General features: G+C 40.9%; 1 protein-coding gene across 2 annotated transcripts in view; it reads left to right on the forward strand.

Moving 5' to 3' along the window:
- Window positions 1–10,199: 10,199 nt before the first annotated feature.
- PDE5A (phosphodiesterase 5A) overlaps window positions 10,200–26,686 on the forward strand; it is a gene marked incomplete at its 5' end in the record, with an annotated part of 121,547 nt that continues 105,060 nt past the window's right edge. Inside the window, one exon of one of the 2 annotated variants that reach the window (XM_080916311.1) lies at window positions 10,200–10,321. In XM_080916311.1, coding sequence (XP_080772437.1) covers window positions 10,200–10,321 — 122 coding nt within the window. Of the gene's footprint in view, window positions 10,322–11,517; window positions 11,633–26,686 lie in introns of those variants that run through there. The other variant, XM_080916312.1, reaches the window with a different exon arrangement.

Raw genomic sequence — 26,686 nt, forward strand, 5'->3', positions numbered from 1 at the left:
AAGAAATTCTATCAGAGTTTCAGTTCAGAAGCTCACTCTTGCAGTGCAAAGAATGTGCTTTTTCATATACTGAAGACAGGGAGCAGATGTGGGAAGAGAAACAGAGATGGATTTTAAACAAATGACAGGAAAGATCAATATTCAGGACTCCATGGACGGATGGAAAGATACAGAATAAGAAATACAAATTAGTCATACCAGAGAGCTGATGACAAGCTGTGGTTTTCTCAGAGACCTTCAAATGAATAGTAAAAACAAGTAGATACAGAAGGAGTTTTGTTAGATGGGGCACCACTTCACATGAGTACATCATTAAACAGTTGTGCTGAGAGTTTTCTGCCAACTCTACACAATCTACTGTTAACCTGAATCCTGGAACCTCGACTGAGAAAATGCCCCCATCAGATCTGACTGTAGGAGATTCCTTAATTAGTTATTGGTTGAAGGGAAAGCCCCAACCCATGTGCGTGGTGCCTTTCTTAGGCTGGTGGTCCTGGGTTCTATAAGAAAGCAGGCTGAGCAAGTCATGATGGGCAAGCCAGTGAGCAGCACCCCTCCAAGGCCTCTGCCTCGAACTTCTTGCCTCCAGGTCCTGCCCTGCTTGAGTTCTGGTTTTGATTTTCTTTGATGATGAGCTATGATGTGGGAGAGTGAGCCAACAAATGAACCCTTTCCTCTTCAAGTTGCTTAGGTCATGATGATTTTACAGCAAACAGTGTCCCTGCTAAGACAGTGGTCATATCCTATGTGTGTTTTTGGCATTTCCATAAAAATGAGTCACTGAGCGGTAAGTGCATGACCTATAGTGACACAGCTAGACAATGAAGGACAATGCCAATTCTCAACTTCAGGGACACACACAAATACAGCACCCCCCCACTTCCCATAAGGTTATAGACCAGATAACTTTTAGTGTTTAAAATAGAGAAAACAATACTCTTATCATAAAGTGAACAAACCAAATTCTCATCACTGCTGAAGAATTTTAAATTGCATGTGGATTCTGAATGCATTTTAAAAATGTTAGCTAAATGTTTTTAAAGTTGTTGTTTCAGAGATTATACTATGATTACATAATTTCCCCCTTTCTTTCTCTCCCTCAAACTCTCCCAAGTAACCCTCTTTCCTCTGGTCCAGCAAAGGCTCGTTTTCCCAGTGTAGGGGAATGCCAAGGTGCTGAGGTGGGGTGGGTGGTTGGGAGAAGGAGCACCTTTATCGAGGCAATGGGGGGGGGGAGATGGGACTGGGAGAAAGGGAATAACATCTGAAATGTAAATACAGAAAATATTCAATAAAAAGGAAAAATAATTCATGACCTCTTTTTAAATTAATTGTTGTTGCATATACATTTCTAGGTGTCTATGTATATATATGAACATATGCATACACATATATACATATATCTTCCTAAATACATAAACACAACCTTCTCAGTCTATATAATGCTACTTGTGTGTATATGCATTCAGCACTGACCATTTGGCCTAAGATAACCAGTTGGTGTGGATTTCCACCATATGGAGACAATTTCTCCATTCTCAGAATTTCTAAGTTGCCTGTAGTTCTTTGTGTAGGGTTGAGGCCTCAGGGCTTTCCTCCACCCACTTTAGCATGTCTGGCTTTGGTTGTGTCATTTATGTCATGTTTAGACATTCATGCTAGAGACATCTTATGGCTGTAGCTTCTGACATCCCAAGAAGGCACAATCTCACAGGAAACTTGGTCATCTGGCTCTTAAAATCTTTCTACTGTTCTCCCACAATGATCCAAGCCTTAGGCGCAGGGGCTGTATTCTACAATACAATCGGTTTAGACTGACCTCCACAGCTCTGCATTTTGATTGGTTGCTGTTTTCTGTAATGAAATCCATCTGTTGGAAAAGTTTCCTCAGTGAAGTATCCACACTTGTTTGTGGGTACAAGGACAAATATTTAGAACATAGTTAGAAATTATTCGGGTTTAGGAAAGTGCTGGCTATAGAATTTCAAGATCCATGACTTCACTAGTTTTTAGTTTGCTAGGTTTCCAGCACACAACATGATTTCCTTCTTGTTGCATAGGTCTACCAGCTATTGTTAGTGACTGACAGGTTTAAAGACCCGTGTTTGTCTTTCTGAATCTGCCTTACCTCACCCAATAGGATCTTTTCCAGTTCTATATATTTGCCCACGAAGTTTATCATTTGTCTTTATCTTTCTTTTACATCGATAAAAAAGTATGACATAGTGTTTATGTACCATATTTTCATTGTTCATTTGTCACTGGAAGACAGTTAGGTTCTATCCATTTCCCACCATTGAATAGAGCAGCGATGAACAAGGCTGAGCAAGGGTTTGTGGAGTAGGGTGTAGAGAGAGCTCTGGAGATGTGTCCAGGAATGCTTCCGTTGGATCACACTGTGAGGTTTAGTTCAAGAGAATTCTCCACTCCGATTCAAGGGTGAATGGGTGCTCCCCTTTCCGGGCACCCCTTCTAACATTTGTTGCTGGTTGTTTAGCTGATCTTTGCGGTCATTCTGATGGTGGGGGTGAGATGAAAGTTCAAATTCCAAGTTGTTTTAGTTGGCATCATCCCAACTGATAGGGATGCTGAACATCTCTTAATATATTTCTTAGCCATCTAATATGTTTTGCTCTTTTTGCCCTCTAGATATTAGTCCTCTGTCAAACGTATAGCTAGCAAAGACCCTCCCCCACTCCGTGGCCCTCCCCTTCGCTTATTCACTCCTTTCGCTATGTCTTTTAGTTTTCTGAGGTTCTACTCATCAGCTGTTGGCTTTAATTCTTGGGTAAATGATATCCCATTCAGAAAATCTTTCCCTACATCTATATTTAGCCATTTTTTTCCCCTAACAGCCTCAGTGTTTTAGGCTTCACATTCAGGTCTTTGCTCTGTTTGAGTTTGATTTTGTGCAAAGTGATGGATAAGGGTCTAGCTTCACTCCTTTGCATGTGGGTGTCCAGAAATGTTTCCCTCTTCATTTTTGACTCTGTTAATTTGGGTTCTTTATTTCTTCCCCTGGGCCAATGGTCTATCAATCTTGTTTATCTTCCCAAAGAATCAGTTCTGAGATTCCTGATTCGTTTTATTCTTTTTTTCTGTTTATATTTCATAATTTCTGCTTTGTTTTTTAAATTTTTCTTGCTGTCAACTGGATTTGGATTTGGTTTATTTTTGTTTTTCTGATTTTCTTTTGAGTTGTATCATTGAGTTCTTATTTTTTCTCTTTTTATTTTTAAGGATTATAATTCACTTACAACATTTATTACTTCCCTTTCCTACCTCAAAGCCCTCCCATATACTCTTCCCAGATCTTCTTCATATTTATAGCCTTATTTTTAAAAGAACTAATTGCTATAAATTTTAGTAAGTATCCATATATATATATATATATATATGAATATTCCTAAATATAAGCTATTCACTCCATATAATGCTACCCGTATGTATCATTTCAGAGCTAACCATTTGTTATTAGAAAATGGACTTGTATGCTCTGGAATATCATCTCTCTAGCACCAACATTTCCCCAGTTGTCTATAGTTTGTCATGTGTGGTTTGAGGCCTTATGGTCCTTTCTCTGTTTGGCATATTAATGGGGTCAACCTTGTTCACCTCATGTTGGTGTAGCTTCTTAATGTAGGAACTCAGAGCTATAAATTTCTCTCATGGGACTGCTTTTGATGTGGTCAGAGGTTTTGCTGGGCTGTGGTTTTGTTTTCATTTAGTTCTGGGAAATTTCTTATTTTCTTTCCCCATTTCTTCATTGACCCATTTGTCATTCTGTAGTAAGTTGTTTAATCTCCACGAGTTTGTGTTTTTACTAGAGATTGGTTTGTGGTCAATTTTAAGTTTTATTACATTGTGGTCAGATGAGATCCATGGAGTTGATTCAGGCCCTTTGAATGTGTAAAGGTTTATGTTGTGTCAGTGTATGTGTTCTGTTTTAGAGATACTTCTATGTGCCTCTGAGTACAATGTGTATTCTCTATGTTTGGATGGAATATTCTATAGCTGTTAAGTTCATTTGATGCATGATATCATTTAATTCTTTATTTTTTTTTTGGACATATGACCTGTTTATTGGGCACAGAAACCAACTACTATTAATGGGGTCTAAAATACTCTTAGCAGCACAAACATAACTGGTGAATATGTATGACCTGTGCAGTAATCACTTTAGGGAGGAAATCATTTGCACTGCTAAAATTCCAGTTTTGAAACATTCCTGGAACTTTTTCAGATTCATAAGTGACTTTTAGCCATGATGTCAAAACAATCACATGCACCTTACCATGGTGCCAAGAGAGCTTGCATGGAGAATGGACTTATGCTCTTTGGTGACTCCATAGTCAGCAAAGAACGAGAACAAAAAAACTTCTAGGCCCTGAGTCTGTTTTGTGGATACAGCTTCTTCTTCCTGTCAAATTGTTGATTATTCCTAGAAGTGCTACCATTTAATGCCAACCAGTTTTTGTAAATATAACAGGAAATTATAAAAAAAGAATGAGCTTCAAGTCAGTCCCAATACACACGTAAACATATAAACATTTTTGTTTATCTAAAAAATAAGGCATTTTTTCAAACTTATCAAAGTAGAGTGAACATTTTTATACAAATCAAAACAAACCCCATTTTAAGATTTAGCTTTTCATTAATTTTCACTAATTTAAAAAATTATTTTATGTGCGTTGGTGTTTTGAGCTGCATGTGTGAGTGTGTCCAATTTCAGGAAACGGGAGTTGCAGACTGTTGTGAGCTGCTGTGTACCAGGTGCTGGGAGTTGTACTTGGGTCCTCTAGAGGAGCAGCCAGTGCTCTTAACCACTGAGCAATATCTTCAGCCCTAATTTCCCCTAAATTTTAAAAGGTTATTTTAAAGAAAAGAATCAATTTATAGAAATTTCTCTAACGGCAATTTACAATATTTTCTACCCCTGGTTTAATAATAAAATAAAACATTTCAGTTCCTATGTGGGAGGCAGCTCCATCACCCTGTGTATGAGTTTTGTTTGATGTTTTTAAAATGTAACTTTGCTCACCCACTCCTCCATGTTTCCTGTATTTATAAAAGAAGTGTGAGTGATTCTTTGGACTACAAGTTCATAATCAGAGAGCTTCTACTTCCACAGAAGTGCTCTTCAAAATGGTGCATCTTTATACTGTTAGCTTTTAGAATTTATTTTACTTAGTTATTATTTTATCTTATGGTATATGTATGTTTTGCCTTCACGTATATCTGTGCATATCTGGTGCTCCTGGAGGCCAGAAGAGGGCATTGGATGCCTTGGAACTGGAATTACAGGTCGTTGTGGACTGCCATGTGGGTGCTGGGAATCAAACCCAGGTCCTCTATAAAAGCAACTCATGCTCTTAACTACTGAGACACTGCTTCAGCCCCTAGAGTAGAGGTTTTCAAACTGTAGACACGACTTCAAAGCATTGTCGACAGGTGGTTGCCTACACTGTCCATTAATATCCCTAGGGGAAAAATTACACAGGTGGTTTTTATTGTAAGTCCACCCGTGTTTCATCTGTTTGTGTCTGATATCTGTCCTAAATCACCCTGCATTAATATGGTTTTTATTCCCTTCACATATGACTGTTGTTGTTATGAAGAACAGCTGGTTACTGTCATCTGTAGAAGGTCTTCCCACATGGATTAGCTTTGGTACAGCAGGTTAAGTTCCCGGCTGCTGGAAGACACTTTTGTAGGAAATTTCCATATTTGATTTGGTCAAAGGCATCCTGTACGCTCACGGGATCACTATGACCCACATTGTTACAGATAAGCTGGTTGCCCTTTAGAATGAGAATCAGTATCTGACCTAAATTCGCATCTTGAAAATAGAAGGCTGTACTTAAATTTTTGGTTGATATTAGGATGCTTGTATAAAAACTTGAAATATGTTCTCTAGTACTGTCAACAGAAAAGTGGATCCTTGCAGGTGCCAGTACTGCTCCAGGAAAAGGTTTAAAAAAATGTCAAAGATCACAAAACAACAAATAAACAAAACCCCTTCAAAGTTCGATTGCTAAAATTTTAACATTCAATACGCTGAAGAATGGTCTGAGTAAGTTAAAAAAAAGTCCTACGTTTCATTTTAAATAGACCCACCAAATATTTCTCCAGCAAATATTTTGTTGTGTCTTCACATATTATCCTGACATTTTCTGATGATAGTGCTCAGACACACATTTTAACTCATTGCACAGGTATCCTAATATAAGCCTAAAAATTGAAATATAACCTTACATTTTAAGTGTGTGAATTAAGTCAGATCCTGATTCTGAGTTTAAATGACAAAATCAACTTAATACGGGATCCCTGTGTGGTGATTCAGTGAGTGAACAGATTTCCTTCTTCCAAATTTGTGCAGCTGGCGAAGCCTCTGTTCTGACCTGTGGATTTCTTCATTGTCTTTTGCTGCACACAAGCACTTTGGTTTCATGTGCTCTCACCAGCTGTTGGTCTTAAATCCTAGGTAAATGGAGTTCCAACACTTTACACCTACATCTATCTTGTAGGATGTTTCTTCTTCTAGCAGTTTTGGTACCTTCGGTTTCAAACTGGGATCTTTGGAGTTAATTTTTATGCAAGGTGATACAGTTATAGGGATAATTTCACTTTTCCTTATATGGTAATTGAGGTTTTTTGGAATAATTAAAAATATTCTGTTTTTCCTCCAGGGTTTATTTTTGGCATTTTTTGGTCAAATATCAGATGGATGTAGTTATGTGAACTCATACTTGGCTTTTTAAGACCATGTATGTTGAACCATCCCTGCATTTCTTCTGGCCTAAGACTGATTTGGTGGTGAATGATCTTCTTGATAAGTGCTTGTAATCTGTCTGCTAGTATTTAGATCTGTAGGGCTTTGTTATTGCTGTTCTGCCTTCACTTGGTTCTGGTATTTGAGTAATATTCCCTGGTAGAAAAAGTTGGGGTATGCTGTTTTTCTTTCTTTCTTTCTTTCTTTCTTTCTTTCTTTCTTTCTTTCTTCCTTCCTTCCTTCCTTCCTTCCTTTCTTTCTTTCTTCCTTCCTTCCTTCCTTCCTTCTTTCCTTTCTCCTGTTCATTTTGTCTTTCTGTCTGTTCTTTTGAATATTAAAGAAATATTGACTTTAGATCTTTGAGGGTCTGGTAAAATTCTGCTGTTTTGTTTCTTAGTCCCTTGAGCTCCCTGTGCATTTTGTTTAAAGAGTTAAAGCCATTACTAACTATTATTGAAAGATTTGGGGCTAGATGCAGAGGCATGTGCCTTTAATCCCAGCACTCACGAGGCAGAGGCAGGTTGGTCTCTATGAGTTAGAGCCTGGCTGAGTCTACAAAGCCAGTTCAGGCTACCAAAGTTGTATAGTGAGATCCTGTCTCAGTCAACAGTAAAACAATAAAATCAAACCAAACCAAACCAAAACCACAGCACCCTCCCAAAACAAACAAAACAAAAACACTCCAGGGAAAGGTAGTAATCGTGTGTGTGTGTGTGTGTGTGTGTGTGTGTGTGTGTGTTTATTCTTGCTTTTTATTTCATTAATTATAACTTCATTTGTTCTCTGTGTATAGTTGCTTGGCTATGCTAGTTCCTGTCTTCAGTCTGAAGCATTGTTTCTAGTAGTCTATTTAGGATTGTTTTTGTGGATATGGATTTTTTCCTCCTTCCATAATAGCAAATAGTTTTGCTGGGTATAGTAGTTTATGTTGGCAGTTAAGGATTCTTAGAATTTGGAATTCATTGATTCAAGGTCTTCTCAGTTTTAAAGCTCCCATTAAGAATTATGCTGCTTTGTTTTTTTTTTTTTTTTTTTTTTTTTTTTTGGTGACTTTCTTTTTATGTGATGTGTGTGTGTGTGTGTGTGTGTGTGTGTGTGTTTCTTCCCTGTCTTGTAAGTTCTCAATTGTCTTTCTTTGTGCTGCATATTTAGTGTTTTACTTAGAATGTGATGCGGGGTTTTTTTTATAGTCTTGCCAAGTTCTGTGTGCTTCTCATATCTGTATGACTGTTTCTATATGGGAAGTTTTCTTCTACGATCTTTCTAATCTATACATGAAAACTCAAGGACTTACTCTTTTCGTGGTCTTATACATGTTCTGCACATTCATTCTCTGTACTTTATCTTTTCCCACATCCTTTGATTGCTTTGTACCTTCGACCTACTCTGTTTATAAGGCCGTCTCTTGAGTTCTTTACTTGGGGTACTGAGTTTTTCCTTTCTGTTTTTATTTTAGCAGGAGCTCTCTTCAATGTTGCTATCCCCTTATTTAATCCTGATTTCACACCCTAAACTGCCTTTGTCATTTTTTTCAGGCAAATATTCCTATTTTCTTGAATGTCACTCAGGCATTTATTACTATCTTAAAGTTCAATATGGTGTCTGTATCATCTTTAATTTTCTTGAATTCTTCAATAAAGTTTATGATTGTCCTAATATTTGTGTCCTGAGGTTTATCTAAGTAATTCTTAGTAGAAAACATTTCCATAGGACTACTGGGTTTGACGTGACACATACCATTTTGGCCATTCATACTGTCGTCACAATGAACTTGTGAGTGTGAACTTCTTTCTTTGGTTGTGTGTTTGATGCAAGTTTGTCTTGTCTTAGACTGAGCCAGTACCTGGGCGGCTCGAGCTGGTGCAAGAGTTCTTTGATTGGACTAGAACTGGCAAAGGTGGCATTCGAACCTTGTTCTGCACTTGTGCTATGGGTATGGGTATGGGAAAGGTGATGGGACAGAGGAGGAGAGATTTATCTGGCAAAGCTGGCTGTCAACCATAAGTCTGAAGGGAGCCGGTGGGAGTGGAGATAGGGAAGAAGAGAGGGAAAAACAGGGGTGGGGAAAGAAACGAATTAATCAGCAAAGGCAGCTTGGGAACTGAACTCCAACCTCTGGAACAGAAGGAAGGACCCTTAACCACTGAGCCATCTCTCCAGTCCAGAATTAAGTTTCAATATGAACTTTGGAGAGGGCGGGCACAAACATTTAAGGCCAGATTTCTAGATATTATCCCAGAGTTTGGTTTTAAATTAAGTGACTTCCCGGTAGGAGGAATGAGTAGATGTGGGGTGTGAGGTGGGGTTCACAAACTAGAGGAAGAAACTTTCTATTCTCTACGCATATTTCATGTTATAGTAACATATCAGGAGAGAACTGTCATTTTAAGATCTAACATGGTTTATCATGTGTTTCTTTGGTCATGGAATTTTATTACAGCAATAGCAACCTCAGACAATACTATTTCTGAGGTATTGATGCCAGTTAAATATAAGTGAGTTAATTTTAAATCAGGCTAACTGGGTGTTCCCAGTTGTACACGGGTAGCTAGCTAGTGCTAAGTCAGCATGGTCGTGTAGAGGTATTCTTGTCCTCAAAATTCACAGGCAAGGACAGGTGGTTGTCATTTTTATGTCCTATGCCTAACGGGTCTTTGGTGTATGAATCAATGCACTTTACAACTGATGTTAGCCTTAAGCTCGGGCGTGGTTTTGATGGAAGTCACCCCATTCTACACCTGCAGGTTTGTCCTAGTGGTTTATGCCTCACTCCTCTCCCTAGCTTGCAGGGTCAGTGGTAGAAGTGCTTGGAGTCACTGGGGGAGCTGCTGTGAGGGAGGTAGGCTCTGGGTCCTCTCCAAGAGTTGCTTTAAGGAGAAAAGTAGGTGGGGTTGTCATGAATAAAAAAGTAAAAAAGGAGGGGGAAAGGCCCAGGTTAACCTTTTCTCTTACTTTCTAGTGAAGCTTCCTGCCTCTTGCTTTCTGGACTCAAGATGAGTCCTTGATGTGATGTACCCTCCCTAGAGTTGGTTGGTTGGGAATTGCACACCCACCCACTGTCACCTTTGAGCGCATAGGGAAAGCTAGCTCGGCCCACAGCGCACCCCAGCGGCGGTCTGGATCCCTCCTAGCCTTGGCCACTTGGCTTCCGGAGAGCTCGCCAGTCATCGCAGAGGCAGATGCAGAAAGCCGGTTTCCGCGGGACCCCAAGGAGGTCGCCGGCCACCTGGGAACCTCGGGGACCTGGAGGGGCGGGGCTGAGCGAGCTCCGGGGCTGGCCCGCCTCTCTGTGGCTTCGCTGAGAGACTGCAGGACCGAAGAAAGGCAAAAGGGGAGGGTCTCGAACACTGTCCTGCTCCTCTGAGAGAGGGACCCGGCCGGGTGGAAAACCGGCACAGGAGAGCCGCAGAGACCCGCGGCAAACACCATGGAACCAGAGGGCCCCAGCTCCGTGCAGTCACAGCAGCAGCGGGACCAGGACTGGGTGGAAGCATGGCTGGATGATCACCGGGACTTTACCTTCTCTTACTTTGTTAGAAAGGCCACCAGGTAAGAAGAGGAGCTACAAAGGACACGGTCAGGGACATGAAGCGTGACCTGGGGCTGATCCCTCTTCCCCATTGAATTTTCCCCTTGGTCTAACATTAAACAATCCCCGTTCCTAGGTCCTTTGCTTCGGAAGTAGCTACTCGGTCCCAGTATGGACTGGAGTCCTCGACTTAGAGCGAGCACAGTTGAGAAGCGAGGCGTCGGATTAGAAACGGACTTGCCCACGAAGTTAAAAACAAAAGCGTACACCCGGCTCTGGAGCAAGATTACTTTCACGCGCGCTCAGGGGCCTCCCCCTCCCCTCTACTCTCCCGGTTCCCCTCCCAAACCAGTTTAGCAAAAACCAAAACACGCCAGAGCCCCTTCCCAGCGGCTCCGGAAGCACCGCTGCGGGCGCGTCCCTGTGGCCGTGGCCGCGCTCCTCCCCTGCCCGGCTTGCTCTGACCCCGGAGGGGCGGGGAAGCCGGGGGAGGGGGTGTCTGGACCAGGCCACCGGGAAGCCTGGGTGCAGCAGCTTGTCCGGGTCGCCCCCAGTGAGGACAGTCGCCTTTGGCCCCCCATAGTCCCCTGCTCATCCCTCCTCTGGCTGCGTCGCCGCAAGGAGGTTCTCCGCTGAGCTTTGCAGCGCGCACACAAAGGGCGGGAGGGAGGCGGCCGGGGCGGACTCGGGGACCCGGGGACCCGGGAGCACCCCAGAGGCCAGTTCTTCCTGGTCGCGAGCCAAACTCCAGGCGGCCGCAGCGGAGGGCGTGGAGGAGGGAGCCGGTCCTTTAGGATCCGACTGCTGCTCCGGCAGTCCGGGCGCGCGCAGACTTGAGAGTGGAGCTGAGGGACGAGAGGGTGGAGCGGAGTGCGTGGCGGGCGGGTCCCCCCGAAGCTCGAGGAGTCGCCGCCGCAAAGCCCGCGCGCGCGCTTGCCTCCGGCGCGCCGATCTGGGCTGAACTAACAAGCTCTGCTTTGGAGAAGGGGCTGGAGCCCCGCCACCGGCGCCTTGGGGCAACGGCCGTCGAGCAGCTGGTGCTGGCCGCCCGAGCCGGGAGGGCGACTCTCGCCGGGCGGGGATGGTGGACGAGCCGGCGGGGACTCGCCCGCGCGCGGCCGCCACTCGGCCGGGCGCTGCCCGCCAGGGGGCGACGCCACGCGGGGTCCGCAGCCGGCGACCCGCAGCGAAGAGGCGGCGGGGACCGTAGGGGAGCCGGTCGGGTACCCACGGAACTCCGCCGGCCCCCAGAGTCTCCCAAGTCCACCATCCGAGGAGTTGGGAAACGAGCGCCCCACCTTTGCTATGTTGCCCTTTGGAGACAAAACGAGGTACTTCCTTCAACATCCCGCTGGTCACTTTGCCTGGGGAGAGGGTGCGGGAGTAGCCAGAGCTGGCAGGGGCACCCTGCATACCTGCGGGAGATTAAGTCGCACGGTAGATAGGCAGTAAGACTGTGTCTCTCCTTACTTTTTCACGGAGATACTACATGGGGTCAGTTTTCTCTTTTCTCACTGAGCCTCTTCTGGACAGTTTTGGCGTTTTGCTTTTGAGACTAGCCTTTAATGGTTGAGCGCTCTCTCCAGCCCAGATAGGCTTTAAGTACCCATCCCTCCTTTCATTCCACCCCCCCCCCCCCACGTAAGCCTTTCCCCCATCAAATTCTGAGCTTAGAGGGATCGGATGATAGCACCGAAGGTAGAGCGGTTTCTTTTTAAAACATTACAGAGAATTTGAACTGAAGCACCAAGACAGACCATCTCAACCTAGAATTATCGATTGCTGGGAACCACCAGTTTCAGGGGTCACTAACTACTCTGCCACCATCTGTCTCCGGTGTCCTTTCACTGTACACTCCCATCCTGTGCAACCTTTGAATTAGAGCACAGAAAATGGGGAGGGGCCAGAGAGCTGGGCTGGGTTTTAAAGTATACTTTAGAGGTGTCCTTTAGATAGGCTCTTAACAGTTGAAAGCTAAAAATACAGCAAAAATGTCTCATTCTTTGTTTTCCCTCTCCGCTTTCAAGACAAGCTATGGATAGCTTAGTGTTTTTTTTTTTTTTTTTTTTTTTTTGAGTGATCCTAGGCTAGGGCACTGTGAAAACCATCCACAAACCTTGACATAGTAGCAACATTGTAGTTGAAAGTAAATAGAGTCGTTTGATACATTTACTATTACATTTTTTCCTCTCAAGTAGAAATTAAAATTACAAATAAAAATACAATTAACATCTCAATTACAGTGCTATCTGTAATATTAGGTCTTCTGAGATTCCAAAAGACTTCTTCAAGTTAGGACATTATTTGGTGTGTGTACTTTGTGTGTGTGTGTGTGTGTTCTTAAGAGTACAACTTGGAAAATGAAAGTGTGAAATACTTTAGAAGAATCCAGGCCTTCATTTTTTAGGAGAAAGTTCAGAAGATCGTTGGCATAAAGAACAATAATGTAAGGGCATTCATCGTGGAATTGAAGTTTGGCTTTATGCTGTTGATATTAGCTGAAGACTTTTAAAATAAGAACAGGAAGTTGGACGCCAGTTGATTATCACTACATTATTTTTTTTTAGAAGCTAGACTAAGTCTAGTGTGGTTCACATTACTGAGATAAAAATTATTTTGTACAATTTAACTTTGTAGGACAGTTCTTTTAAAACCAGAAACCTGCATCATTTTGTTGTGCTCCGTATGCATAAACATATGTGAATATGTAAAAAATGAAATGTATGTGATTCAGGTGACCCAGGCAACATTAGTTCTATAGAGAGATGCATGAGACATTTAAACATTTAAAATGAACTTCGGTTCATTTCGACTGCTCATCTGCAGCAGAAATCAGGCTTTCTGATGGAAATGTCTCTGCATTTCATACTTGTTGGCATGTGACACAGAAGTATTAGACACTCTCCCGTCCCCAGGTCCAATTGTCTACATCTAAGGGTGGCCCTGGAACATAGTGAAACTTCTGACATTCCAGAACTTTCAAACGCCTGTTTCTTTTTCTTGGGCCTTGATAGCAATGATTCTCTGGAGACTTTTTTCTTTAAACTATCTTCAAATACACAGCCACATGCTGTAGTGATGTTTCTGTTCTCCAACAAGGGAGCCTTTCAGTCATCACAACCCGTTTGTATGAATTTGAGTGTGAAAGTTGAACACGTTGTCACGTCATCTATAGGCATGAAAATTAATGCCATCAGCTTAGTGAGTTGCAAGTGGGCACCTCCCACCCTCACTAATCTAAACAAGGGAGACTCTCCCCCAGGACGGGATTAATTGGAGGTTTTCACATACACACATTTACCGCTGAAGACCTTGGTGCTGAAACCACTCACTGGCTGTTGTGATTCTTGACAGCAAATAGGAATAACGTTACCTTTCATCAGTCACCGGTCAGGTCTATGACTGTGGGTGATGTTTTAAGTCATTTAGTTTTTGGAGGGGTGAGATGGTTGAAATTTTATTGCTTCGTTTCGTGCCAGGAAAAAGCCTGAGAATATTTGGTGTATAATAGAAACAGGAGACTTAAACAAGGCCACACTTTATGGCAGCTTGGATCAAAGTCCAGGAACAGAACTTGTACAGGTCCTTCGTGCCTCCTGTGACATATCTGACACCACAAAGCTGTCCTGAATTAGTTGAGTCTCTGGGTCCTGTATATGGGATTTTTTTTGTCATTTTCTTCTTGACTTTTTGTGTTTATTCCTTTTGGGGCTATGCTGGGAATTAAGGATGACCTTCTATATGCAAGGCGAGTGTTCTGCCAATTGAGCTATATCACACCCAGTGTTCAAAAACTTGTGATTTTGAGATAAGGTCTCATTAAGTTGTCCTGTGGTTTTGAACTCCCTATGTAACCCAGGCTGAATGTACCACAGCGTCCCAAATACTTAAAAGTTGGTTTTATGGGCATGAGGCCCCTATGCCTGGTTCCCTTATTTCCAAAAGATGTAAGATTTTATTTGTGAGGTACATACATTAAACTTAGACGGAGGATGTAAGATACATATTGCTATCCATTTTTAAATAAATATTGCTATCTGTTCTGAAAACTTACTGCTTCTATAATTGCATAGGAATAGAGACTTTCACAGTGCTCAGACAAACAATCTAGTAAGTATGCTTCTTAAGGCAAGGCTGGTTAGAATAATATAATCTTCAGAGCACTGGCCCAGTGGAGTGTGACTACCTGCTAGGTCCTCTGTTGAGAGCATTGAGTCTCACACAGGAATGGCCAGTTTTCTTGTGTTCTTTTGGCTCCATATGCTTGTGCTGCCTTCTTGTCTCCCGGAAGCGCTGACAGGCTTCAGTTCTTCCATAGAAGCTCTTCAAACAGCAGCATTTCCCAGTCCCTCCTCTCTGTGAGGTTTTCATAGTTCTAGATCCTTATTAGAGCCTGAATGGTGTGATCAAGATTTGTAAAAAGAAAAAAAAAAAAAAGAAAAAGAAAAAAAAGAAAAAGTGTAGATTTCATACAGGATTAGTCATAAATGACTATTACATCCACAGTGCTTTAAGATTAGGAAACACTGTTTTTTGCATACTTCAGGTATCATAATTTACTCTTCATAGAGTTAGAAAGTGTATCTACAACCCCCAGCACTGTAGACAAGTTAAGTGTCCTATTAGAGAGCTATGCATATACTCAATCCAATGGCCTTTAAAACAATTCCATCCACATAGATGACCACTGTCTCTTACATTGTTTCTTTTTAGAATCATTAAACAACAACAACAACACAAAACCCTGTATAAAGTTGCCCACTCCTTCCACATCAATGGCAGAGAATGTTTTACTGAAACACACCCCTTCCATTGTATTTAGAGACAGAAATTACAGCTTTGCCCAAGCTGTCGTGGGTGTTTTAATAATGCTCCAGAATGATTTCCTTTGTAGCGGGAAAGACTAAAGAGAATTGGATAGTATTTATTTGTTTTGATCTCAAACATAATTTATTATTACACTTTCAGTTGTGGCTTTCAAGTTATGTTTGTTTCCGTTGTTTTCAGAGATGAATGTAGGGATGAAAAATTCTTTAGGAAGACATGGGACAATGGACTAACTCAGTTGGGTTGGTTGGTCATGGAGAGGTTGAAACCGCTTAATTTCTGAATGTAATGCACAGACTTTACAGGGCTTCCTGTAACATTCATCAGCCTAGATGCACAGATGTGGCTCGAGGCTGACTGCTGCTCCAGCCATGACTGGACTTGGAAGTAACTTTCACCTCGTGTTCTCCGGGAGTCAGTGCCTGGGAGCTGCACACATGGGAATCAGGCTGAAGTGGGTCTCTCCATGGGTTTCATTCTTCTGATATTCAGCTCTACAGTACTTTTTGCTAACTTGCTATAATTGTTTTATTTTAAATTGTATCTTTTAATGTAAAGATTTTATTCATTTTTAATGAATGGTAGGGCTTTGTAATTACTACCAATCAAAACAAATCGAGTGTTAAGTTTTTATTGTCTATGTTGACAAAGACTCACTGTTTCTCTTCTTTTGGTTTATTGAGGCATGGCTTCTCTGTGTAGCCCATATGAAATCGATTGGAATGGCCAGGATTGCATCAGTTTCGAGGTCACCTGATCAGATAATCTTTTTAATATTCTGTTTTTTTTTTTTTTTTTTTTTTTTTTTTTCTGGCCTGTCTTTCCCTTTCCCATTCATCTGCCTTTTGGCCTTGACCTTCAGCTCTGTTTTCCTGCTTGCTTTCTCTGTGTGCTGGCAGAGTTCTTCCTTGATGAGTCTTAAATGTGCACTGTTAAAAAGACTCCTTCTAACTCTTGGCTGTGCTCCCCACACTGTCCCTTCCTTACTTGGGTCATCTGTCTAATCTGGACCAGTCACTGTATCCAAGGGAATGGGAAGTCTGACTACTTTAATAGGGCAGGTAACCCACAGTCTCAGTTTCCCTTTATGGACAAGGTCAAGAGTGGGAGTGGGGAAGGGAAGGGATTTGTAAGCTTAATAAACTTGTAAAATTCTATAGAAATTACTACTGGACGTAGACCCAGTTTGTCAGATGCTATAACTAGTCCTGACTTCTCTCCTACCCAGGGCCTTTATTTCTTTCTTTTGAGATAGAGCCTTACTCTGTGCTGCAGGCTGTTCTAGAAGCCACTGTGTTACCATGTATCTTCCATTCACAACGGCCTTCCTGCTTCAGCCTCCTAAGTGCCGGGATTTCTGGTGTGAGCCTCAGGCATCAGTGAGCTCTTTTTCATTTGAATATTAAGCAGAGCTATCAGAAGTCAAATAAATATAAAGATATGATTTAATCATAGTTACAACATTCATGCAGCTGCTGGCCTAACTTACATTTTAAGTTAATTCTGAGCAGAATGACAAAAGCTATAATCAAATGCAAATTGGCAGCAGCCATCAAATGCCCCTGGCGAAGTCATCAGGACCCCAGTTGGGGTGACAAACAGTATAACGTGCTTGTTGCTCTACAACACCCATTGGTACGTGTAACTTTTAGTCCTAGTAAACTCAATTTTGAACTTCATTTTTCATATGATGTGAAAACTTGCTTGAATGTTAAGTTTACTTTCCCCAATAAAATTGAAGGGTAATAACTTGGTAGGTAATAAGTTGGAGATTCCAATCACTTCTGATATACTTTGTCCCCTTACCTTTTTTTATAGTTTAATTACGATCTGTTGAAAATACCAAGCCAAAGCACTTTTATAGAACTTGAAAATATATCTGCATCGAGCCCGTAAGACTTCGGGTTGATACACGTCCACTCAGCACAATTTCTCTGGCTTCTAAACTGCAAGCCAACTTATGTATTTATTTAGCACATAGGCTCAGTTCCTATGGTTTCTTTCAGATGGGAGCTGATTTCTCTTTAGGCGATATCATTTCTACATATAATTAGAAATGCAAGGAAAAATAGAAAGCAGAACGACCCAGCTCGGCAGTTATGAGTATCAGACTTTGGGAAGCTATTCTGCATTCTCTGATTTGGCCTTGAACTGCTTCTCTCCTCTCTGAGAGCCTTTTTGAATACTGAACTGAGGCAGACTATTGGTTTCATTGCCATGTCAAACCCAGGTGAAGTATTTAAGGTCAGAGTGGAGATTGTAGAGGAAGTGAGATGCCTATTTCATTTACTATTCTTATAGACAGCTAATCTTTTACTCCATAAAGTGTTCCTCCAAAGTGGAGGTTGGAATTTGGCCGTATTGTTTTTCCTTGAGAAGTTGTCCGTCAAAACCGCAGGATGCACTCCATCCTTGGGCCCCAGATACTCGCTACCAGAGGATCCTTAATGCCAGGAACACCCCCAAGATTGTGAAATCAAATCTGTTTCCATGAATTTCCATATTTCCCTCAAGGACAGGCACTGCTACTCAATTTAGAGCCACTGCTTTTTCCAGCTTTGGAAACTCGTTTCTGTTTATGGATAGGAACCTTACACGTGACAAGCTTAAGTGTCAATTCCGAAGCCATCTTTCTGAGAGAATGACTTTAGATATGTCATTTGCTGACTGTAAATTAGACCAGATGGGTTTTAACCCTTAAAGTTCTCAAGACCATTAAAGGAGATAGTGTTATGTTTCCCACCTTTTAAAATAGTGTTTTGTTCTTAATAGTGTGTTTTCCTGGTAGTTGATCATTTTCACAGTGAGAATTGATAACACGTAAAACTTGTTCGTAAATGTTGATAGTCAGTCCATGTTCCAGGAAAAAGGGAATCAGAACAACACAATGGGGACTTCAGAAAGCCTCAGGTGCCCCTCATTTTTAGATGTGTTTTTATTAATGGCTTGAACGAATCACATTTAGTATGTGTAAGGCTATACCAAGGTAACTGGGATAAGAATTAGGCCGTGAGGTTTTGCTCCCAGATTCTCTGTTAATAAAGATGGGAGCATTGAGGGGCTGAGGAAGAAGGACACAGGCACACATGAGCTTCCACATTCACCTCCAGCTCTGACATTTGTTGCTTCTCAGGGGAACACAGTATCAGCTTCTCAAGTTAAACAGTTCAGTTCCTGTATTTTTCTAAACTTGAGTAGTAGATCCAGGACAAATTATGCAAACATTGTAACTAAAACTGTATAAAATAAGGATCTAAGAGCAGGAAAAATAGCCAACATTATTTTTATGGGAGTTATTTTTGTGTTTTTTTCCTACAAATAATTTTAGCAGATTTTTATACAATCACTCTTTCCAGGCTGAGGATTTAGTAGGCTCTTTCTAATTCAGATACTAATAATTAATTGACACAACTGGCGGATAAAGAACGTGGAAAAGAACAAAACCGTGACATTTTAATAGTGTAATTATAAACACGAACATGCGCGTGCGTTTCGCGGATTAGTCGCACCTGCAGATTTTTCCTGTTTTGGTTAAGGCACCCGAGAAAGCTCTCTCAAAAGTTACTGCTCAAAGAACTGCGCTGAGTCCTTGAAATGCAGGGGTGCTGTCAGCTTGCTTTTAGCATTTCCCTTAAGTTGGATAGAGTGTCAAATGGCCAATTTTTATGCCCAAATGTCCTATAACATTTTTATCAAGTTTAAATAAAATATGCTCAGGTATTACATCATCATATTATAACGTTGCTATGATTCAATCATTGTATCTTTTCTAATATATGGCTAGACATATTCTTTTAGTAGTAATAGAGAAACTCATTCTTGTAATTGCTTTTCTCAATTAAATGTTTAGCTTATAATCTTTATTATTCAGAAAATTATGTCATATATAGGCGTCCATATTCATGTGGGGAATATATTTTTTAATTTCTAGCTTAAAATACATTGGAAGTTTTTTCTGCATATTAAGAGTTTCTGTAAAAATGGTGCGTTTACATTTATTTTAGTGTGTGCTTGTATGTGTCTGTATGTGTGTGTACGTATGTACATGTGTGTGTGAGCGCACGTGCATGTGTGTGTGTTTATGTGTTTGTGTGTACAAGTATACCATAGTCCGTTTACAAGGGTCAGAGGTCAACCAATGGAAGTTGTTTCTTTCTTTCCGGCATCTGGATTCTGGGAATCAAAGTCAAGGTTTGGAAGCACAAATCTTTACTTGCTGAGCCATTTGGCCTGCCCCTAAAGGTATTTTTAAATTAAGTGCCTAAAAGGAAGAAATGAAGGGCTGGACAAGGTGGCACGTACCTGTAATCTCGGCCAGTGGGAAGCTAAGACTGATTCTTAAGTTCAAGTCCGGCCTGGATTTCTAAACAAAACAGAGGAAGTAACAATAGTTATTATCCTGTTTAAGTTAATCGAATAAATCCTCATTATTTAAAAAAGTCAATTGATTTAAAATACTATATTTAATGTTCAGCTAATTATATCAGCACGGTGCACATTGAATTATTTAGTTCTGGGCTGTGGGAGGGAAGTAATACCTTAGTGTCCAGTGAGAGTAAATAAACACTTACTGTCATAGTCTTTGAGAGAGTTGCTGTGGGTTTGGGTCTTTGTGACCAGAACCCCTTAAATATCATGCAACACTGAAGTTTATTATTAATGGAAGAAAAGCCAAAGCTCGTAAATTAGTGTTTTGTGAAATCTTACTCAAGAAGTGACTAGTGTCTTTCTTACCCTCTCTTAGTATACAGACACATTAATTAATGGGGTGTCTTTGCCAATGTGAACTTAGTTTTTCTCTATAATTTTTAACATAAAGTCCTAATGTCATTTTTTAAAAAGTGGCCGAAATTTTAGATCTCAGGCTACTGTAATTAGATATTGATACTAGAACCAAAGAATACCCTAAGTTTGGGCCTGGGAGAGATGACAGCACCTGAATGTGCATGGTGTCGTGTATAAGAATATACTCTGATACACATGCCGATAGACAGACAGACAGACAGACACACACACATAGATGATACATACATATGTACATCTTTATAAAGTCCCTAGTGCATTATATTTTCAATTAAAAATTCTTTAATAACATTTGTTTGGGGAGCAGGACAGATGGCTCAGCAGTTAAAAGCACTGGCTGCTTTTGCAGCGGTCCTGAGTTCAATTCCCAGCAACCACATGGTGGCTCCCAACCATCTGTAATGGAATCTGATGCCCTCTTCTGACATACAAGAGTAAGTGCATGCAGGCAGAGCACTTATATATTTAAAATATATAAACACATAAATCTTTACAAATGTAGGAATAGTTTGGGCAAAAGTGTATGATGCATTGAATTAGTTGCTTTGTAAGCAGATTTGATTTGATTATATTTTCAACTCAAGAGAGTGATTAGGTTTAATAACTAAGTTTTTTGTTTCATTTCCTTACTTTTCTAGATTCCAAGATATTCCATCATATCTATACATTGCATAGATACATTCCAAATATCCTATAAAACATAGACAAAATGTCTTATTTTTTACTGTCTAGACATCTGGACTATTTAGTGTGCATTTGAAGCCACTCAAGCAGTTTGACTTTGATAGAAACTGATATTACAGCTTCATGGAGTGCCTTAGAGAAACTGTGCGTGCGTGCATGCGTGCGTGAGTGCATGCGTGTGTGAGTGCATGTGTGTGTGCATGTGCATGTGTGCGTGAGTGTGTGCGTGCGTTAGTGCATGCATGCATGTGTGCATATGTGCGTGCGGTGTTCTTTTTAGTAGCTAATCATATGTGAGGTGTGCAACGTTTTGCTTCCCTCTGTTCTATCCAGAAATTAAGCCTTCTGTGTTTCTTTCTTGGTCCTGTGTTCAGCAGTTGGTGGCCGACACCAAACGAGCTCACTGGTCGGTATTTTTGGGGGCGGGTTGTCTTACATGCTTTGTCCTTAATTTTTTGCTTTTTAGTCTCACATATTTTTTGCTTATATATTATGGCTTTTGATTTTTTTATGGAATTTCTGTTTGTGTACAAATGTGTGTCCTGTATGTGCTTCTCGTGCTTTTCTTAGGCTCATTTCTGATTGTTTCGTCTTATTCTGATTTGTCTTCATTATATCATCATCATCATCATCATCATCATCATCATCTTTCTCCTCTTCATTATTGGTACTTGCTTGTATTCTGATGAGAGAAAGAAAACATGTGGATTTGCTGTGTGGGGCAATGGGAAAGACGAGGGAGAAACTGATCAGAATATATTGTGTAAAAAAATCTTTTTTTTCTTTTTTTGGTTTTCAAGACAATTTTATTTTCTATGTAACAGCCCTGGCTGTCCTGGAACTAACTTTCTTTGTAGACTAGATTAGCCTCACAGAGATCTGCCTGCCTCAGCCTTTTGAACTCACAGAGATCCGCCTGCCTCAGCCTTTTGAACTCGCAGAGATCTGCCTGCCTCAGCCTTTTGAGTGCTGGGATTAAAGGCATGTGCCACCACATACAGCTCAAAAACTATTTTTAATAAAAAAAGGAAACATATTTGTGAATAAGGAGGAGCTAGTCACTTATCTAGTTAAATAAAAAATGCAAACTATAAATCACCCTTTTCTAAGATTAAAATAATCTTGAGTGAAAAATGAGAGGTTTGAGTCTTAGCACAATGTATGCTATATAATTTTTCATTTAAAAGTGTATTACTAATCTGTAAAAATATTAGAGGATGTGAGTCAAGACATACTCAACATGCGAAATTAAAAACTGTCGTGTTTATTTGAGTCAGGATCTTGTTATTCTCACACTGGCTCCCAGCTTATCATGTAGCCAAGATGATCTCGAACCTCTGACCCTCCTGCTTCTACTTCTAGGGAGCTGGGGTGACAGACACGGACCACTCGGTTTGCTTTTATGTACTTCTGGGGATCCATGGATGCTAGGCGTGCTGGTTAGTTTTATGTTAGTTTGAGACAAGCTAGAGTTAGTTTGGATGAGGGAACCTCCACTGAAATAACTTTCCCTACCAGATTGGCCTGTGAGCAATCCTGTGGAACATTTCTTGGTTGGGAGACTCATCCCACTGTGGGCAGGGCCGTCCCTGGGCTGGTGGTCCTGTACCAAATGAAGGTAGTCCGAGCGAGTCATGGGTATCACGCCAGTAAGCAGCATCCCTCCATGGTCTCTGCATCAGTTCCTGCCTCCAGGTTCCTGCCCTGACTTCCCTCAGTGATGGACTATTCCCTGGAAGTGAAAATGAAAGAAACTCTTGCTTCCTGGAGATGCTTTTGGTCACAGTATTTCCTCACAGACATAATAACAATAACTAAGACAGCAGGCAAGCACTCTACAAACTGAGCCACATCTCCTGCCCCACACTTAAACTTACTTAAATATTCTTTAGAGAGTACTACTAGCTTTATATATCTCCCCAAATAGTGATCCATCATCTATTGTTTTAAATGGTTTAAAATGGAAGCGTATGGGTTATGTAGAAATGAAATGTATAGCATTTTATTCAGCTGTTAAAATCATCATAAAAATTCATGACAACTTACCTCCTAACCATCCCACAATATTCCTTTAAATCTTCTGTAACCACCAGACGGCTGACTCCTGCTTTTGTGTACTATGAAACCCAGCTCTCCGATACTGGAGTACACTGCAGATGCCGGAGCTTGGCTAGCCAAGAACTTGGGGATGTGTTCCTCCGCTCTCCACCCACACAGTCTCAGCATCATGAAATGTATGACCAAGAAGCCTGTCTTAGCTAGGGCTTTATTGCTGTGAAGAAACACCATGACCACAGCAACCATTATAAAGGAAAACATTTCCCTGGGGCTGGCCTATAGTTCAGAGGTTTAGTCCAGTATCGTCATGTCAGGAAGTATGGCACTATGCAAACACGTTGCTGGAGAGGCAGCTGAGAGTTCTCCATCTGGGTCCACAGGCAGCAGGAAGACATAGTGACACACTAGCCAGGCTTAAGAATCTGAGACTTCAGCCACCCCCCCCCCCAGTGACATACTTCCTTCAGGAAGACCTCCTAATAGTGTCACTTTCTGTGAGCCTCTGAGGGCAATTTTTATTAAACCACCACAAAGCCTCAGGAAATCAAAATTTCCTAAACATTTTCTCAAAGGCACTGATTGCTCTGTTAAGTCATGGTGTAAACATTTTGAGGTACCAAGTATCATCTCTAGAATAGAGCCTTAGGGTAATATATTTCTAATTAGAGCCATCATCTGAAAAGACTTGAGATTTAAGGCTCACGTCACCTTTAAGGCAGGAACTCTTGGCTTGCTGGTGATAACTTCCATGTGTTTTCATTTCTCCTCATCTAACTTGTATGGATCTTTTGGTGTTTTCTGTATTTAGTGTATGCTTAATCAGCCCCAACACCATCTGTGGTAGACAAGTTTGAAAATACAAGTGGTACTCGCCTTCAGTCTTACTTGAGAGTAGTCACTGCCAGCACTGGTTTCTGAGAGCCTCCAGGTTTTTTTCAGCTATTTTAAGACATATTGTAAAAACTAAAAAAAAAGAAAAAAGGAAAAAAAAAAACCAATTCTCCCACTTGAGATGGATGGATAACGCAGCTCATTTATGAGGTAATTATGTTAATATGAGGATCTCAGGCATCAATTTTTTATTGCATTTTTCTTGGCTAGCTTTCTTTTAGGTAATTTGTCCTTTATTAACAGCCTTGTAAAAGTCAAAATCTTGTGCTTTCTGATTGCTCTCATGTTTGAAGGGCAGTTAGTAAAGATGCGAAAGCCACACTCTAAATTATTAGTGCTTATAGCATTCCTTTGCCCAGATGCTTGTTATGTAATTTAAATGGTACTTAAAAAAAAAGAAAACAGAAAGCAAAGCAAAGCGAAGTGTTCTGCAAAGGATAACCCTTCAAGTGTCTGCTTTGGCCATGGCCCAGACAGACCACGATAGAGGCAGCTCCCTTACACCAAACGTTACTTGACATTCTGCCTATGCATTGTTGAACTGTATGAAGCTCCTTTCCTAGTTCACCATCTCCACTGACATCACACTTAGGATCTAGGAGATAACAGAATTCTGCATTTGTATCCGGTGCCATTACTTTCCCTATGCTTTCTCTGCTTAAGTTTTCAACCTTCAGAGAAGAGGGTATGGACTGGTTGCACACACATGTTCTAATTTGATTGATCAACCCTGTGCAGACCGAGGGTGAAGGACTCAGGAGAATTTCCCTCTGTTTAAAGGGGAGGGAGTTAGAGAGCAAAAAGAAGTTCAGTTGCTGGACCCAAGCCCTAAATGGGATATCTAGATCATCCCGTCCAAGGTTCAGGGAACATTGTGTCTTCAGTGAGGGGGCAGACGACTGTGCTAGCTGGAGGAAGGGAAAGGTGCTATGGAATGCTTCTATGTGGTTATGGCTGTTACTCTTGAGGTCTGGGCTGCTGTGATTATCGGCATAAGAGCTGCAGAAGGTTGGGCCCATGGGGGGGCGCTCATGAAGCCCCACCCTGAGGCTGTCGATTTGTGTTCATCTGAAAAGGAAGAGAGCTTATCCTCAGAGGTATAATCACTGGTGCATCTACGAACAAGCCCTCACCCACACTTTGATCAGCAATCCTGATTAAACTCAGCGAGTCCCAAAGGAAGAGGCAGTGGTGGGGTGGGAAGAAATCCTGACAAGAGAAGAGGGGCTGGTTGGGAAGAAAATAGGGATTAGCAGGAGTGAGAGGAGAAGAAAAGGTTATGACCAACATAAATCATACAGTGAATGAATGTGCCACAGTATCACTAATACACACTAATTAAAACCTGTTACAAAGTGTTAACTTGACCACCAGAGAAACAGTAGTTTCTACTTTGACTTCTGTGTAGTTTTGAGGTTGGATCTAGAGTTTCCCCTTCATGCTAGTTTATCATTTGTGACCTTTTACTCCACTGAAGATAGTCATGTGTCTTATGCTTTCTGCAGAGAAGTTGGGGTGGGGTGGGGTGGACTGAAAGATGGCTCAAAAGATAAGAGCCCTGACTGCTCTTTCAGAGGATCCAGGTTCAATTCTCAGTGCCTACATGACTGTTCATGTAGTACCAGTCTCAGGGGATCTGATACCCTTTTGTGGCCCCTACAGTGCCAGATCCACACTTGGTGCACAAACATACATGTGAACAGAACACCCATACACATACAATAAATTTAAAAGAGATGTTGGAATTGCTGATTTGTGTTTTATGTATGATGAAATTGAAACTCAGTAGAAGAAAGTTCCTTATTATTCCTTGCACATCCCATTAGTAACAAATGCCATGATGATTAGAACTCAGATCTGGAGACTGAAAACTTATGATCCCTTAAATTTTTAGCAATTAATAATTTCTCCTCTTGTAAGACTATTTCAGTTTGAGGGTGTTTGCCCTCCTGTGAAGTATATTATAAATACAGGTTTGAAAGTAAATTTTATGCTCTAGTTTTAACATAGTTTAGTCCAAGAACTGTGAACAGGTCCAGTTATCAGAAACGGAATCAGTGTGGTTATCTTCTGTGTCCTTCAAGATAAGATTAGTAACTAGGCAACATTCTCATTGGTATGATAAAATTGACCCTATCTGCTTACCAGAAAATCCAGGAAAACATAGAATTACTGAGGTGTTCAGATGAAACACAGGGCACCCAGTTAAATTTCAAATACTACTTGCAATAAGATAGCTATTCCTTCTTTTTCATGAACCAAGCATTACTTAGGTGTTCAGTATTTTTGTTGTTATTATTAAAGTCTAAACCCTTAGAATGATTTTTTTTCAAATATACTAGTTATGTAATCTTTTTAGTGCAAAGCCTTTTCCAGAACAACATAGACATGATATTTCATTAGATTTTTTTTTTTAAGGATACTATCCTCAAGAATCTTTTTTCTTTGTTGTCTCTCAGTTCATGTTTTTTAATTGTATATTTATAATGTGGCATTAATTATAATCTAATTGGAGACTTAGAAAATGTGTTATTATGAATGATCATATTCTCTTTGTGGCTTCATTGTTTAAATTTGGTTTTGACTTTCAAATTTGCTTAAATTAATAAGATACCTTCTTTATAACAGGCAGTGATAGGTACTCTGGGGAAGTTGATAATCTCCCGTGTCATGGCACTAGAAATAGAAGACCTGGCTTTGCCACCAGATTACAGAATGGATATGGTTCAGATATGTAAATTACTTTCATAGATTAAAAAGTAAGACTGTTAATGTCTGCCTCATCAGTTTTAAATAAAATGAGTTTTTTTTTTTAAGTAATGACTATTTCTCAAAATTCTCTAGTGTCAAGAAAGAGGTAAAAACGTTGAGATAGTATTCTAGGCTGTAGAAGTGATTTACCTTGCCCTCACTACCACCCAAGTCTGGATTGAAGGGAATGGCTTCATAGGCTCATATGTTTGCTTACTCGGTAGAAGTGTTTGGGAGGGATTAGGAGTTGTGGCCTTGTTGAAAGAGGTGTGTTAATGAGGTCACCCTTTGAGCTTTCAAAAGACTGGCGCCATCCTAGTGTGCCTTTCTGCCCCTAACTTGCAGAACAGGATGTAAGTTCTCAGCCCTTC

The sequence above is a fragment of the Micromys minutus genome, assembly GCF_963924665.1.
Source record: "Micromys minutus genome assembly, chromosome: 4".
Lineage (NCBI taxonomy): Eukaryota > Metazoa > Chordata > Mammalia > Rodentia > Muridae > Micromys > Micromys minutus.